Source organism: Natrix helvetica (assembly GCF_964273705.1).
Source record: "Natrix helvetica genome assembly, chromosome: 2".
Classification (NCBI taxonomy): domain Eukaryota; kingdom Metazoa; phylum Chordata; class Lepidosauria; order Squamata; family Natricidae; genus Natrix; species Natrix helvetica.
In genome coordinates, this window is record NC_138552.1 from 139,999,830 (window position 1) to 140,013,144 (window position 13,315).

Below are 13,315 nucleotides of genomic sequence, written 5' to 3' on the forward strand. Positions count from 1 at the left end.
CGGATCTCTCGGAGGACGAGGGTCTCCCTCCAGATCCACCTACATTTGTTGGCCTCTTTAAACCAGCTATCTTTCGGTCTCTTCTCTTTAAGACGAAAAAGATAGCGGGGATTCCTGCCCCCAAGACTTCTCAGGCAATGGAAGCGGAAAAGACGGACACCACTGACCCCCTGTTCATCCAACCCAAGGTGGAGAAAGAGATGATTCTATCGCCTAGACTGTTAATCGACATCGTCCAGAACTAGTGGGTCTCCCCAGGTACAGGTCCTCTCCCCAACACCTTGGACAAGCGTCTATACAACGTGGGGCCGGAGCTCTCCAAGGCTATAGAGGTACCATCCATCGACTTGCTGGTGGTAAGTTTGTCCTCTCCAAATGCGGCCTCGGCCACGCCTGAAGAATTCCTTTGTCCTGAGGACAAGAGGCTTGAACAAATGCTTGTTAAAGGGCATCAAGCCTCGGCATGGGCTGTCCGTGCCGCAACGTCAGCCTCCTTTTTTAGCAGGTCTTGCTCTGCTGTGGCTGAGGCAGCTTCATGAGAGACTCCCTGCTAGGGAGTTCCAGGGCTCGCAGGGACATTAATAAATTGAAGGCGGCCCTAGAATACACTGCAGATGCATCCCTGGACGCGGCCCGCTTTGCAGCCAAATCCATCGCTTCTTCAGTCACCTCCCACTGGCTCCTCTGGCTTAAGCAGTGGCAGGTGGACGCCTGTGCTAAGTGGAGACTTGCCTCCTCTTCTTATTCCACCAACCTCCTCTTCGGCCCTCCATTAGAACCTCTATTGATAGAATCCAAAGACAAGTGTAAGGTCCTTCAGGCTGCCACCAAGAAGCCTGAAAGTCGAAACCAATCCTTCTATTGGAGGCAGCCCTTTCATGGGCAGGACGGGGATTTCTCCATCTCCCGTCCACAACGTCAGGCTACCCCCAGACAGGGTCCCTCCTTCCCCAGCAGATCAGGCAGGAATAATCAATGGTTTCACCCCAGAAAATCCTTTAGGGATAATTCTAATCGCTCCTTTTAAGAGGCAGAAGTGACTGCTTGGAGGACCTCCCAATTGGGGGAAATCTAGCGGCCTTTGCGGATCATTGGGATGATATCACCAACAATGCATGGGTCAGGTCCACAATCAGATTCAGCCTAACCTTGGACTTGCGCTCCAGCCCTCCGAACCACTTTGTCACGTGTCTGATCTCCAGAGACCCTCACAAGAGGTTCCTGGTGGAGCAAGCCATCCATCACCTGCTCCATATTCAAGCCATTCAGCCTGTGCCTCCAGACCAGATGGGACGGGGATTTTATTCTTGGCTCTTTATCGTGCCAAAGTCTTCGGGGGGCTGGAGAGCGATCCTCAATCTCAAATTTCTCAACCGTTTCATCAGGTACAGGAGATTCAAAATGCACTCTCTCCTGTCAATTGTAGAGAGTGTTCGCAAAAATGATCTCCTCGCCTCAATGGACCTCACGGAGGCTTTCCTCCACATGTCCATTCACAAGCAACACCGACGGTTCCTGAGGTTTGTCGATGCAGGCAGTCATTTCCAGTATCAGGCCCTCCCCTTCAGGCTGTCATCAGCCCCAAGGGTCTTCACCAAACAGCTTGCAGTAGTAGCAGCCCATCTTTGAGCCACTCTCATATGGATATTGTGCTACCTGGACGACATCTTTTTGCTGTCCAGGTCGCACAATCAAGCTCTCCAGGATCTCCAGATCACCATTCGGGTGCTGCAGGAACAAGGTTTCTCCATAAATCAAGAAAAGAGCCACCTAGTTCCCACCTCCCGACTACTCCATCTGGGAGCCCTAAGATTCTGTACAGGGGAAGGTCTTTCTGTCTCTAGAACGACAAGTCAGCCTCAGGGACCTGGCTGACGTAAGGGGCAAGCAACTGGTTTCACCGATTCAACTATCTCAGTTACCAGGGAAGATGGTCTCATGTTTCTCAATCGTCCTGTGCCTCCAGTGGTTCCTTTTGCCGTATCAAAAGACCAATAGCAGCTGATCCCTAGAGAAGGTCAGATTGACTCGACGCCCATCCACTAACAGGATTTACAAATCCTCCTGGCAAACCTTTAATGCATGGTGCCGTTCTCAAGTTATTATTCCTCTTGAGGCCTCAGCAGCCGAGGTTTTATAATTCTTACAACAGGGTCTCGACAGGGGACTTGCTCCTAACACTCTAAGGCAGCAGGTGGCAGCTCTTTCTTAAGTTCTCTCTCTGCATCGGCCTGAACCTCTCTCCTTGCACCCGCATGTCCGTCGATTCCTCAGGGGCGCTTCCAACCTCAGCCCTCCTGTCATCCATAGATTTCCCATGTGGAATCTCGCCACGGTCCTTGACTTTGCCATTCGAACCCTTGAGGTCGGCCTCATTGCAACACCTCACACTGAAGACAGTCTTTCTAGTTGCCGTCACATCGGCACGGCGGGTCTCGGAATTGGTGGCGCTGTCCATCAGATCTGATCTGTGTGTCTTCCACCCGAACCGAGTGGTCCTTCGGCCTGACCCCACCTTTGTCCCTAAGGTAAACTTGGCCTTTCATCGGGCTCAAGATCTGACTCTTCCCAACTTTTGCCCCAATCCAACACACAGGCTTGAACTCAAGTGGCACACCCTGGATGTGCGTCGTGCCCTCAAGATCTATATCACTAAGACGGCCAACTTCAGAAGTACTGGGGCCCTTTTCGTCTCTTTCCATTCTACCAATAAGAGACTTAAGGCTTCCTCTTCGATGATAGGGCGCTGAATCAGGTCAGCCATCTCACGGGCCTATCAAACTCATCTCACGCCACCATCCAACATCACAGCACATTCTACGTGCAGTGCGACAACTTCGGCGGCATGGTCTACACAAGCCTCGGTAGAGGAAATCTGCAGGGTGGCCACATGGACTACTCCAACCCCTTTTATTTGCCACTACAGGGTGGATAGATATTCTTCAGCTGATGCAGTTTTTGGAAGGCGGGTGCTTCAACAAGTACTTCCCTCCTCGGACTCCTAGGCCATTGCAATCCCTCCCGTGGACAGGAAAGGCTGTGGTATGTCCCATGCATGGCTGCTGTCTCCACCAACTTTGGAGAATGGGGCATTGGTTGCTTACCTGATACGCCCCTTCTCTGGGCAGGTGGAGACAGCAGCCATCCCCACCCTTTTTTCTCTGTGCGGGCCTAGTTCACAGAGGGGCAGTAGTGAGGAAATCACTATCAGCTATTGAGAGCAATCTTTTGAGGCACAACAGTCTACTTATCTCCATCAAAGAAGCGGAAGGACACTCTTCAGAGGCTATGACGTCAAATCAGTAGACTCAGTCCTATTGGTTACTGGCTGAGTTAACCCATGCATGGCTGCTGTCTCCACCTGCCCAGAGAAGGGGCGTATCAGGTAAACAACCAACGCCCCATTCTCACCATTCAGTCAGAACTGAAAAAGCTTCTTGGATGAGAAGTAAAATGTTTTCAAGGAAAACAAACCAAGAAAGGCGAGTTGCCATTTTGAAAAGCATCTTTGAGACAATTAGAGATCTAGTTTATCAAATGGTTGTGCCGTTCAGCCTAACTCTGTTCCTTTTGCCTTCCTTATTCCATTGATCCAGTGACTGTAACATTTGACCTTTCTTAGATGCTGAATATGACTTAGTTCGTTCTCGGCATACAAAAAGGAGTCATTTTAATTTGTGCAATGAAAATAGAGCTACTTTACTGAGTCAGAGACAAAAAGGACATGGATGAGAATATACATTAATTACCTACTTGGAGATAGAGACTGACTATTTCAAGAAAAGTATAGGCCTTTTTTAAACTTCCTCTTCTCCTTTCAGATTATCATCTAACAAAGAAAACCTTCATGATAATTGGATGGTATTCTAGCTTTTTAATAGCATCACAATTAAAACATTTATGTTATCCAGGTTAATTCTAAATGAAAATATTGAAGAAACAATTGAAGGGAAGGGAAGCTTTTCTTTTTTACCCCTGTCCCAGGCTTACAGTTCTGTAAGTCTAACATTAACATTCAGACTAAGGTTATTGAATGGATCAGGTAACTATGGCTCTCAGCTAGAATCTTAAACTCTACACCATGCACTAGAGCTTATTCTAGATTTCACATTTTCTTAGAATTGAGTTGGATCTGAGAGTGAAGTTGTCATCAGATGGCATCTGATGATGAAAGACTTCCTTGTCTCACACAATTAGAGCAACATTTGGTAGTTACTGTATGACACTAAGTGAATGAAATTTGCAGACTTTCAGTTTTAACTTAAAATACAGATTTTAACCTTTAAATTTTAAATAAGGCCATCTATCTTAGTGTGCCCAAATACTAATTTTGAAAATAGGAGATCTCCTAAAAATGTACCTTGATTTCAAAATTCCATTTATCTAGCCCATAGAAGTGATCTATCACTTGCATCACACCTAGACTAAAAATACTAAAAAATTTCAAGTTGATTAATGATTTTAGATATTTAAGATTTTTTTTTAAAAAATTAGGTTTTAATTCATGCACTCACATTAACTGGTGCCTTGGAAATAGAAAGGTGGGCCACAAACTCGAACCAATTCATGAATTCATGAACGTCTAAATAAGTAGGATTAATTATTTTTTCGGCAAAAGGAGCTGTAGTGGCTCATTGGTTAAAGATGCTGAGCTTGTCAGCTGGAGCCGAGGTTTGAGACCCGAGAGTTACACAATGGGGTGAGCTATCATTACTTTCCCCAGCTCCTGCCCGCCTAGCAGTTCGAAAGCATGCAAATGTGAGTAGATAATAGGTGCCACTTCAATGAGAAGGTAATGCTGACCACATGACCATTGTCTTTGGACAATGCAGGCTCCTTCGGTTAAGAAACAGAGATGAGCACTCCCCCCCTTGGGTCGGACATGATTGGACAGGGAAAACCTTTACCTTTAACTTATGTATTGGCAATATATATACTTGTCACTTCAGTATTGTTTTAAAGTTAAGTTTGAAATGCTGCACGTATCTATTAATGCTTTGCCCTAAACAAAATTATGTTGAAATATGTTTTAGCTCTATTGTGTCTACATTACTTGCACTCATGGATGGATTGGACAACAGAGGTGAAATAGTTGTCATTGGTGCTACAAACAGACTTGATTCTATAGATCCAGCACTCAGGAGACCGGGTCGCTTTGACAGGGAATTTCTTTTTAGCTTGCCTGATCAAAAGGTAGGCATATAAAATGCTATCTTTATATATCTTATATTTTCTTGTACTTTTATATTCCAAGCCAATTTTTGAAATGATAACTTCATAGTATCTGATAATGCTATTACACATAGAAAATTGCAGCAGTTAAATCATATCAGTCCCAATGTAAGATATTAGACCTGTGATGGCAAACACAGGTGGCACAAGGAGCCATATCTGAGGGCACATGAGGCTTGCCCTATGTCAGCTCCAGTGAGCACGCACACGCTGGCCAGTGGATCTTTGGCCTTCTGGAGGGCGGGGGGAAAAACGAGCCCTCCCCAGGCTCCAGAGGCTTTCCTAAAACCTGGGGAAGGCAAAAAATGGCCCAACTTGCCTATAGGACCTCTGGAGGCTTTAGTGAGGCCTGCATACATGCGTGGGGTGGAGCGCAGGAGGGGGTTGTGCATGTATGTGCGGAAAGGGAGGGCATTGCATTATCACACGTGCGCGCCCTTTTGGAACCCAAGCAGAAAAACGTTAACCATCACTGTTATTAGACCCTTTTGCATTCTCAGTGGAATTGTCAGCTTTTGCCTGAAACCTGGTATAATGCACTTCATTTCAATATGAGCTTATTGTTGAACTTATTCAAAACAATCATGCCCAACAAGCTCATTGATTATGAGCATGCTGTTTACCAACTGAAATATTGCTGCATAGCTCACAACATCAATTTTTATATTAACATATGTTTATTGAAATGTTCCGTTGAATCATTACAGTTATTTTTAATAGACTGGCAATGCTATATTTATAATATTTATATAGAGAAGTAAATAATTAAAAGAGAATAATGCATACTACTTTAGTTGCTTTTAGAATAAAATATATTAGGGTCAGTTTTGATATTTCTAATCTAAACATTCCAATAGTAATCTTTATTATGATACCTCTTTGGTTCAGTACATTTTCTATATTAAATGATTTGGGGGAAATATATTAAAGAGAAGATGATGAACTATTTGGATGACTGATGTATTTGATATAGTTTTATGATGAAATTCTTAAAATCTCTTTATTTCTCTGTTAGGCAAGAAAGCACATTCTACAAATTCATACCAGGGACTGGAATCCAAAATTGTCCAATCATTTTTTAGGAGAATTAGCTGAAAAATGTGTTGGTGAGTGGTATCTTATTACTTCTGCTTTCTATATTTTCATTCCTGAAAGAACATTCAAGAATGTTTGAAGCTTTCTGATTAAATTTCTAATTGTGATCAATTTTTCCATTTTATATTTGAAGTTTCATGTTAATTCATTTCAGCAAATGCAAATATTTATTTTCATGCCACTTGCCAAAGTTTCCTGTCATTACCTCAAAACTTAACATATTTTGAAAAATCTTGGCATGATCCATGTATTTTTATGCAAAACAACTCCAAAATTAATATGATAAAGTTTCATAAGGAAAAATTAATATCAGCCATGATTATTTCACAAATAAAATTGGGATAACTGCTTGCTTTCCTACAACATTTTTAATGATATGGTTTGCACTGAGAAAACATCTATGTTAATAATCCTCCAAATTCTAATGTATAATTCGCATAAGTGAATAACTGGCACAGGATACGATTTTCTGTCTCTTGAGTTGGGCACTTATACATACCTAAAACATAGTATGATGGAACACCAGACAAGATGTACTGCATAGTAGACTTGCTGAACAAAATTTAAAAAAACTTACTACGCTAGCAACTGTTGTAGTTGTTTCTTACTAAAGACAGAGAATCAGTGTAAGAGTGCTAAGAGACATACTTTAGTATTGCAAATACATCACTAAAAAAACGGTCTCTTCAAAACAATGCTCATCTTCTGTCACTCTTGTGTTAGTCTTCAATTTTTGAAAAACGACGGCATCAAATCATTCAACTCTCCAACAGAACAGTAACATTTTAAACTGAGCATCGTCCATTCAGACAGCTACTGTACACATCCGAATTATCCTCTTCATCCACAGGAACATCTATCTCCGAAGCAGCATTCTTCCACTTTTGATCTGCCAAGACCCCAACATCTCCTGGTGAGAAGAAAACAATTATCCAACAAATGACAAATTAAGCCTTTGTCTGGTGTAAGAAAGCATGTGCCAAATCCATTTCATGTAGATTCTTTTAGTGACTCTACAACAACCATTTAGCAGATAGAAAATACAAGTTGGGTCCTTCATTGGCCAATATTCCAGTTTGAAAAGTGATATTTTATGAATGTGAAAACTCTCTTACAGATCTTATAAAAATATGCCATATAATGAGGTATGGTTGTTTAGATTTACAGGAAAATCTGCTAAATCTAAAATAGAGAAAATCCCAGAGCTTTCGTTCTGAATTTCCCACTGAAGATAGATTTATATTTTTAAATCTCACAAACATTTTGCAAGTCTAATAAAAGAATAACATTTTTTCATCATTTACAAAGATGAGTCATTTTTTTGTTTTACAGGCTTGTAATACATAATCTGTTTGGCATTTTAAAAATTTATGTGCATTTTTTAGACTCACAGGATGATAGTTTGGTGGTTCAAATCCCTAGCACCACATAACAGAGTGAGCTCCTGTTACTCGTCCCAGCTTCTGCCAACCTAGCAATTCGAAAGCATGCAAAAATGCAAGTAGAAAAATAGGAACCACCTTTAGTTGGAAGGTAGCAGCGTTCCTTGTGCCTTCGGCATTTAGCCATGCCGGCCACATGACCATGGAGACATCTTTGGACAGTGTTCGCTCTTTGGCTTTGAAATGGAGATGAGCACCGCCCCCTAGAGTCAAGAATGACTAGCACATATGTGCAAGGGGAACCTTTACCTTTAGACTCACATGTTTACTTAGTATTTTATTTGATGCCATTGATAAACACTTTTTATTATTCACCCCTTGTGGGGAATTCTAGGGAGAAAAGTTTGCTTGTTTTTGATATTGCCACTAAGAAAGATTTGGATCATAAAGAAGAAAAGGCTGCATTTTGCAGAAGTAATATGCTTAATAATCATAGATTTCACTCAATGATTTGTGCTTAGTTTAAACATTTTAATGTTTTATTTTTATCTTAGAACCTGCATACAAATCTTAGTTATTACTGCATGGCTTCTTAAGGCTGACATTATTTTGGAAGGAAAATTAAAATTTTAATAGATTTTATATTTGTGTGGGGCTTTAAGAAATCCTGGATACAAACCTGCGTGAAATAGCTATATAATGCCACATGGCTAGGAAAGGCATAAAAACAATGCAAGCATACTTCATTGGGTCATCTTTTGAAAAAGGGACCCAGAATGCATTATCAAAGTAGGTGGTGAGCTACCTGTGTCTTAGGAAACCACAATTTGAAACTCTGTGGAAATTTTTCCTGCAGTTTGAAATGCAGGATTAAATGGAAATGTAACATTTTCTAAGTTTCTAGACAATTTGAAAAAAAAAGGATATAGAAGTAGTTGATAAGATCAGGATGATAGTGATAGAAAGTTATAAAATAAAAGTCACATGTTTCCAGCTCTTGAAAAATTGAGAATTTTTAATCCATACTTTACATGCTAACAGAACCCCCTGATTGCATCAAATTGTACTTAATAGGTAATTTATAAACATTTACTTGCATACGCATGAGGACTCTTCAGTCAAAATTCTCTTCCAGTCTGCGGTTATTTTATGGTATCTATCAAGTATACTTCATATGTGCTGATATCCCATATACTTTTTTTGTGATAAACAAGTTAAGGCAATGTTAAAATCTGCTCTTAAAAATGGGGATGTCCATTCTTCAGGCAATTTAGTTGTTCCAGTTTGCAATTGCTTCTGTAATGTATAGTTTGTGGCATGAACTAAAATTCAAGACTTTTCCTCCCCTTCCATTTCCATCTGGTAACAAATCTCATTGTTTTTGTCACTTAAATTTACTTTATTTATTCCACTTTACAAGAACACTTGTTTTATCTATAACTTCTTTATATTTCTTTATATTAATTCCACATCTTAACATGATATAGCTTAGATTATGTGAACTAAGCCTTCAGTCTTTCGACAACCTGATTTTCTTAGTGCACTCTTGCAATCTAAATATATATTATGAATGAAAATAATGTATTAAATAGGGTACAAGGCTGAATTATAGAACGTTTTTGACAACTGAATTTTATTTACTCGGGGATTTATCACTTTCCATGTGGCTTATTTCCCTCGATCTTTAACTACATCACCTTCTGTTTAACTCATTGCTTGCTGTTACACATTCTGTACACTGTGATTAAAAAAAATTAATTTTTGAGAGACTGCCTCATCAGAGACATTATTAAAATTCAAAAACCTCTCTGGAATTTCAGCTCCCTGGCAAGTTCTTTACCTAGCAGAGGTCATTAGATGAACGTGAAGTTAGATTATGTTACTTCATATTAGTATCCCTTCTCTATATTTTATGTATATATTCTAAGGCATCTTGTGACTGTGAGAACTTACTAACTGATCCAATGTTATTTAGGATGCTTGTAGTCCTCCCATAAAGCTTGGATAATTCTCATTTTACTCCCACTTTAAGATTAACTTTTTTGAATTGTAGTTTCATTTTTTGAACTGAGTGCATCAAGCATTAGTTTCAGCTTCCATTTCTGCACTGTTTTATTTCATGCAAATTTTTCAAGCTGTATTCTTTTTAAATACTGAAGCAAAATAACTATAAAGATCATCTTCCAAAATACAATTTGGTAAATGCAAAACATGCTATGGCTCTCATGTCAATCTCTTGCATGCCAGTTCTTTCTGAAATCATACTTCATTTAATACTCTTTAACATTACATATCTTTTTCCATGTGGAATCCTTTTCTATTTATTTCTCCAACTTTTTTCAAAATATGAGTTTCCACATTGCATAAATGCATTATTATTTGCTTTATATGCCACTTTTAATACAGACAAAACATATAAGATATTTTACTGTTGAACAGTGTACACAGATGGAAAAATAAAATTAAAGACAGTATAAAAATATAACAAATAATTAAAACTTAAAATGTGAAGTGTGTGTGTGTATTAGGCAGATTGTAGGAAAGAAATTCTCCTATAATCTATATTTGTACTATTGAGAACATTATCCTAAAGTTTCTTCTTTCTGACTGTTACAAGACAGAAAGAGTAAATCAAAGAATATCACACTATACTGGCTTTATTTGTTCTTTAAAATCAACTATGCTATGAGCAGGCTTGAGTTTTATTTTTAACCATGTATATATTGGTTCATTAAAAAGCTCACAGCTCCTACCTGAGGAACAGATGGCAGCTGCAGTCCCGAGACCTTTGTATAAATCCTCCTTGTGCTACAATTGCACTTACACCTAAATCGAGAGTATGTGGTCGGTGTGTGTGTGTGTGTGTTTATTAACATGGTCTCATGTCTTAAGTTAATTCTTGACTGGATTATTGCAATGCAGTGTACAGAGGGATGCTCTTGAAGACTACCTGGAAACTTCAAGTAGTCCAGAACATGGTGGCACAAGGAGTTATGGCCATGGCATACTATGCCCATGTAACGCTGTTACCTGATCTGGTTATCAGTAGGTTTCCAAGAACTGACTGTCCGCATGCATCAGTTTCCATTTATTAAGTGATGTAATTTGAAGATATGTAGGAGACATACGTCCCCTGTCATGACACCTGCTCAGTGAAGCAACTTTCTCCCAGAGGTCCAAACAGTCCTGACCCTCTTCTCTTTGACTGTTTGTCTGCCTTTTCCTTTTCCTTTTTATGGTTTTGATTGTTGTACTGATTCCATGATTCTGCATGTCACCCAGAAATATTCTGAGTGGGTAGCCTACGAAGAAAGAAAGAAAGAAAGAAAGAAAGAAAGAAAGAAAGAAAGAAAGAAAGAAAGAAAGAAAGAAAGAAAGAAAGAAGAAAGAATTTATTATATTCTCAAAAATATATCACATATTCTGCACTTTTACATGATTGAGTTGCAACTTTAATTATATAACTGTTTCGTAGTTTTGTAATGATTACATCATTTTTCAAAAAATTGTAGCAATATTATCCAATATTAATTAAGTATCCTCGTGTACTATTTCTGACACGTTGGCAGTTTATTGATCTGTATTATATAACGACGGTAGCAACTATGTTGCATCAAACTTCAATTGGTAATGTTTCTAGGATGATATTGCTCTGGAATTTTGGCAATCCAGAAGTTCCTCAAAACCTAGTTATGTCATCATTGCTGAGCTGGCTATTCTTATTCTCTCTCTATCTAGGGTTTGTCTATTTGTTTTTATAATATTTTTCTTTTAATATTGATGCTTATATTTTTGTATTGATTGTTTCTTTACATGCATTGTTTTATCGTATTGTTGTATATCTCCCAGAGTCATTTTTGTGAGATGGACAGCTATATACATTTGATTAATGAATAAATAACTAAATAACCAGGAGCCTCTCATAAACTCTCACAGGAGTTTTGAATTAAATTATTTTCAAACTCCACTAGATAACCAATGACAAAGAATAATTAGAATGAGGTCAACATTCTAGAAGGGGAAGGGTGCCTATTTCTGCTTTCCACTTTAGAGTCACGTAAATAACTTTATTTCTTTTCATGATAAACTAGTGTATTATGCCTAGTAATCTGTAGTTCCAGCCCAGAGTTTGAACATTGTGTCATTTGAGTTTTAATTAGAGAGCTTATTCATCCAGAAACATCCTATTTTAGCAGCCTCCAGACACAGAATATTGCCAATGGATGGTCAGATAAGTGAGTGATATGACAGTGGCTGACAATAGCTACCTTTTATTTGTCTAAAATGTTTCAAAGAGGAGTTTTATTATTTAGATAGTTTTTACTAACACCTAGTACTAAAAAGTACTTATATCCACTAAGATATCAGTTGTCAGTGAAGAGGAATGGTAAAATACTGCACTGAGACATAAAATGATTGCAGCCAAATTATATAAATTTTAAGTGATGCATATTTCACTGTACAAGTATCTGATTTTTGTATGAAAGCTTGCACTTAACTTTGTTGAGCAGTGTAATTACTTGAGAGTTGCCTAAAAGAAGGAAACATGTTGGAACGCAATTTGTTCCAAAATGAAAGTGAATAGGACTTAATTTTAGATTGGATCTCCTGATAATTAAATTCAGAAAATGAGCCATAAGCTAATTAAAAAATCTACGGAGAGCTAGAATTGAGGCTAATAAGGCAAAGAAATTAGATTTTTTTTGTGGCATTTATTGATAGCAAATACTATGAAAGAATAAGGATTTTGAAATGGGGATTTTTCTCCGTTTACACTGGAGTATTGCTCAGAAAAATCCCAGTTTTTGGCGCTCAGCCAGTGGAAATAAAATTGAGTTAGGTTTACAAACCACTTAATTTTGTTCAAACCACCTTAGAAAATGGAAAATAATCTTGCAAGGTCCGCCAGCCCAAATTATATAGCAATCTAAACAGTTTGAGTTTTTGTGAAGGTTTGCAGGACCACATTAACTGTAGCTGTTCAGAGAATGATCTGTGAAACTTGCACTTTAGCAGTGAGGTTGCTCCTTGATCTTCGGAGAGGATGATCATTAAATAGTTACCATGGAAGCAGAGGGACAGAACTCACCACCTTGTTTAGTTACTGAACCTTCAGTGTAGAAAATAGAAATTCTTCCCTATGAACCCAAAGCAAAGATTCTTCTTTTTAATTAAATCAGGGTAGATGTCATTATCACTTTCTTGAAAAATATCTCTCTCTCTCTCTCTCTCTCTCTCTCTCTCTCTCTCTCTCTCCCTCTCTCCCCTCTCCCTCTCCCTCTCTCTCTCTCTCTCTCTCTCTCTCTCTCACACACACACACACACACACACACACACACACACACACACTATGTGAAATGACAAAAATTTCAAATTCTACTTTCTTGCCTGATCTATTCTGGTTCTCATTTCCCAAAAGACATTTTTGTGTAGGAAGGGAATCCAATTTGTCATGGTTATTGCTTTATTACCTAGCTAGTTTGGGTGCAATTCCACTCATGTATGTATAGACCACCATTAATATTAATTTGTATGTGTATATTTTCACCTTTTTCAATAGATTCCTAGATTTTCTCTCACAGGTTTCTTCACATGAATTCTTGAGT

General features: G+C 38.9%; 1 protein-coding gene across 4 annotated transcripts in view; it reads left to right on the forward strand.

Annotated features, from left to right (window-relative positions):
• The window catches only part of ATAD2B (ATPase family AAA domain containing 2B), a gene marked incomplete at its 3' end in the record, with an annotated part of 78,566 nt that overhangs the window by 24,688 nt on the left and 40,563 nt on the right, over positions 1 to 13,315 (forward strand). For all 4 annotated transcript variants that reach the window (XM_081943301.1, XM_081943302.1, XM_081943299.1 and 1 more), the window contains exons 14-15: positions 5,034 to 5,193; positions 6,248 to 6,338. In XM_081943301.1, coding sequence (XP_081799427.1) covers positions 5,034 to 5,193; positions 6,248 to 6,338 — 251 coding nt within the window. The remainder of the gene's footprint in view (positions 1 to 5,033; positions 5,194 to 6,247; positions 6,339 to 13,315) is intronic.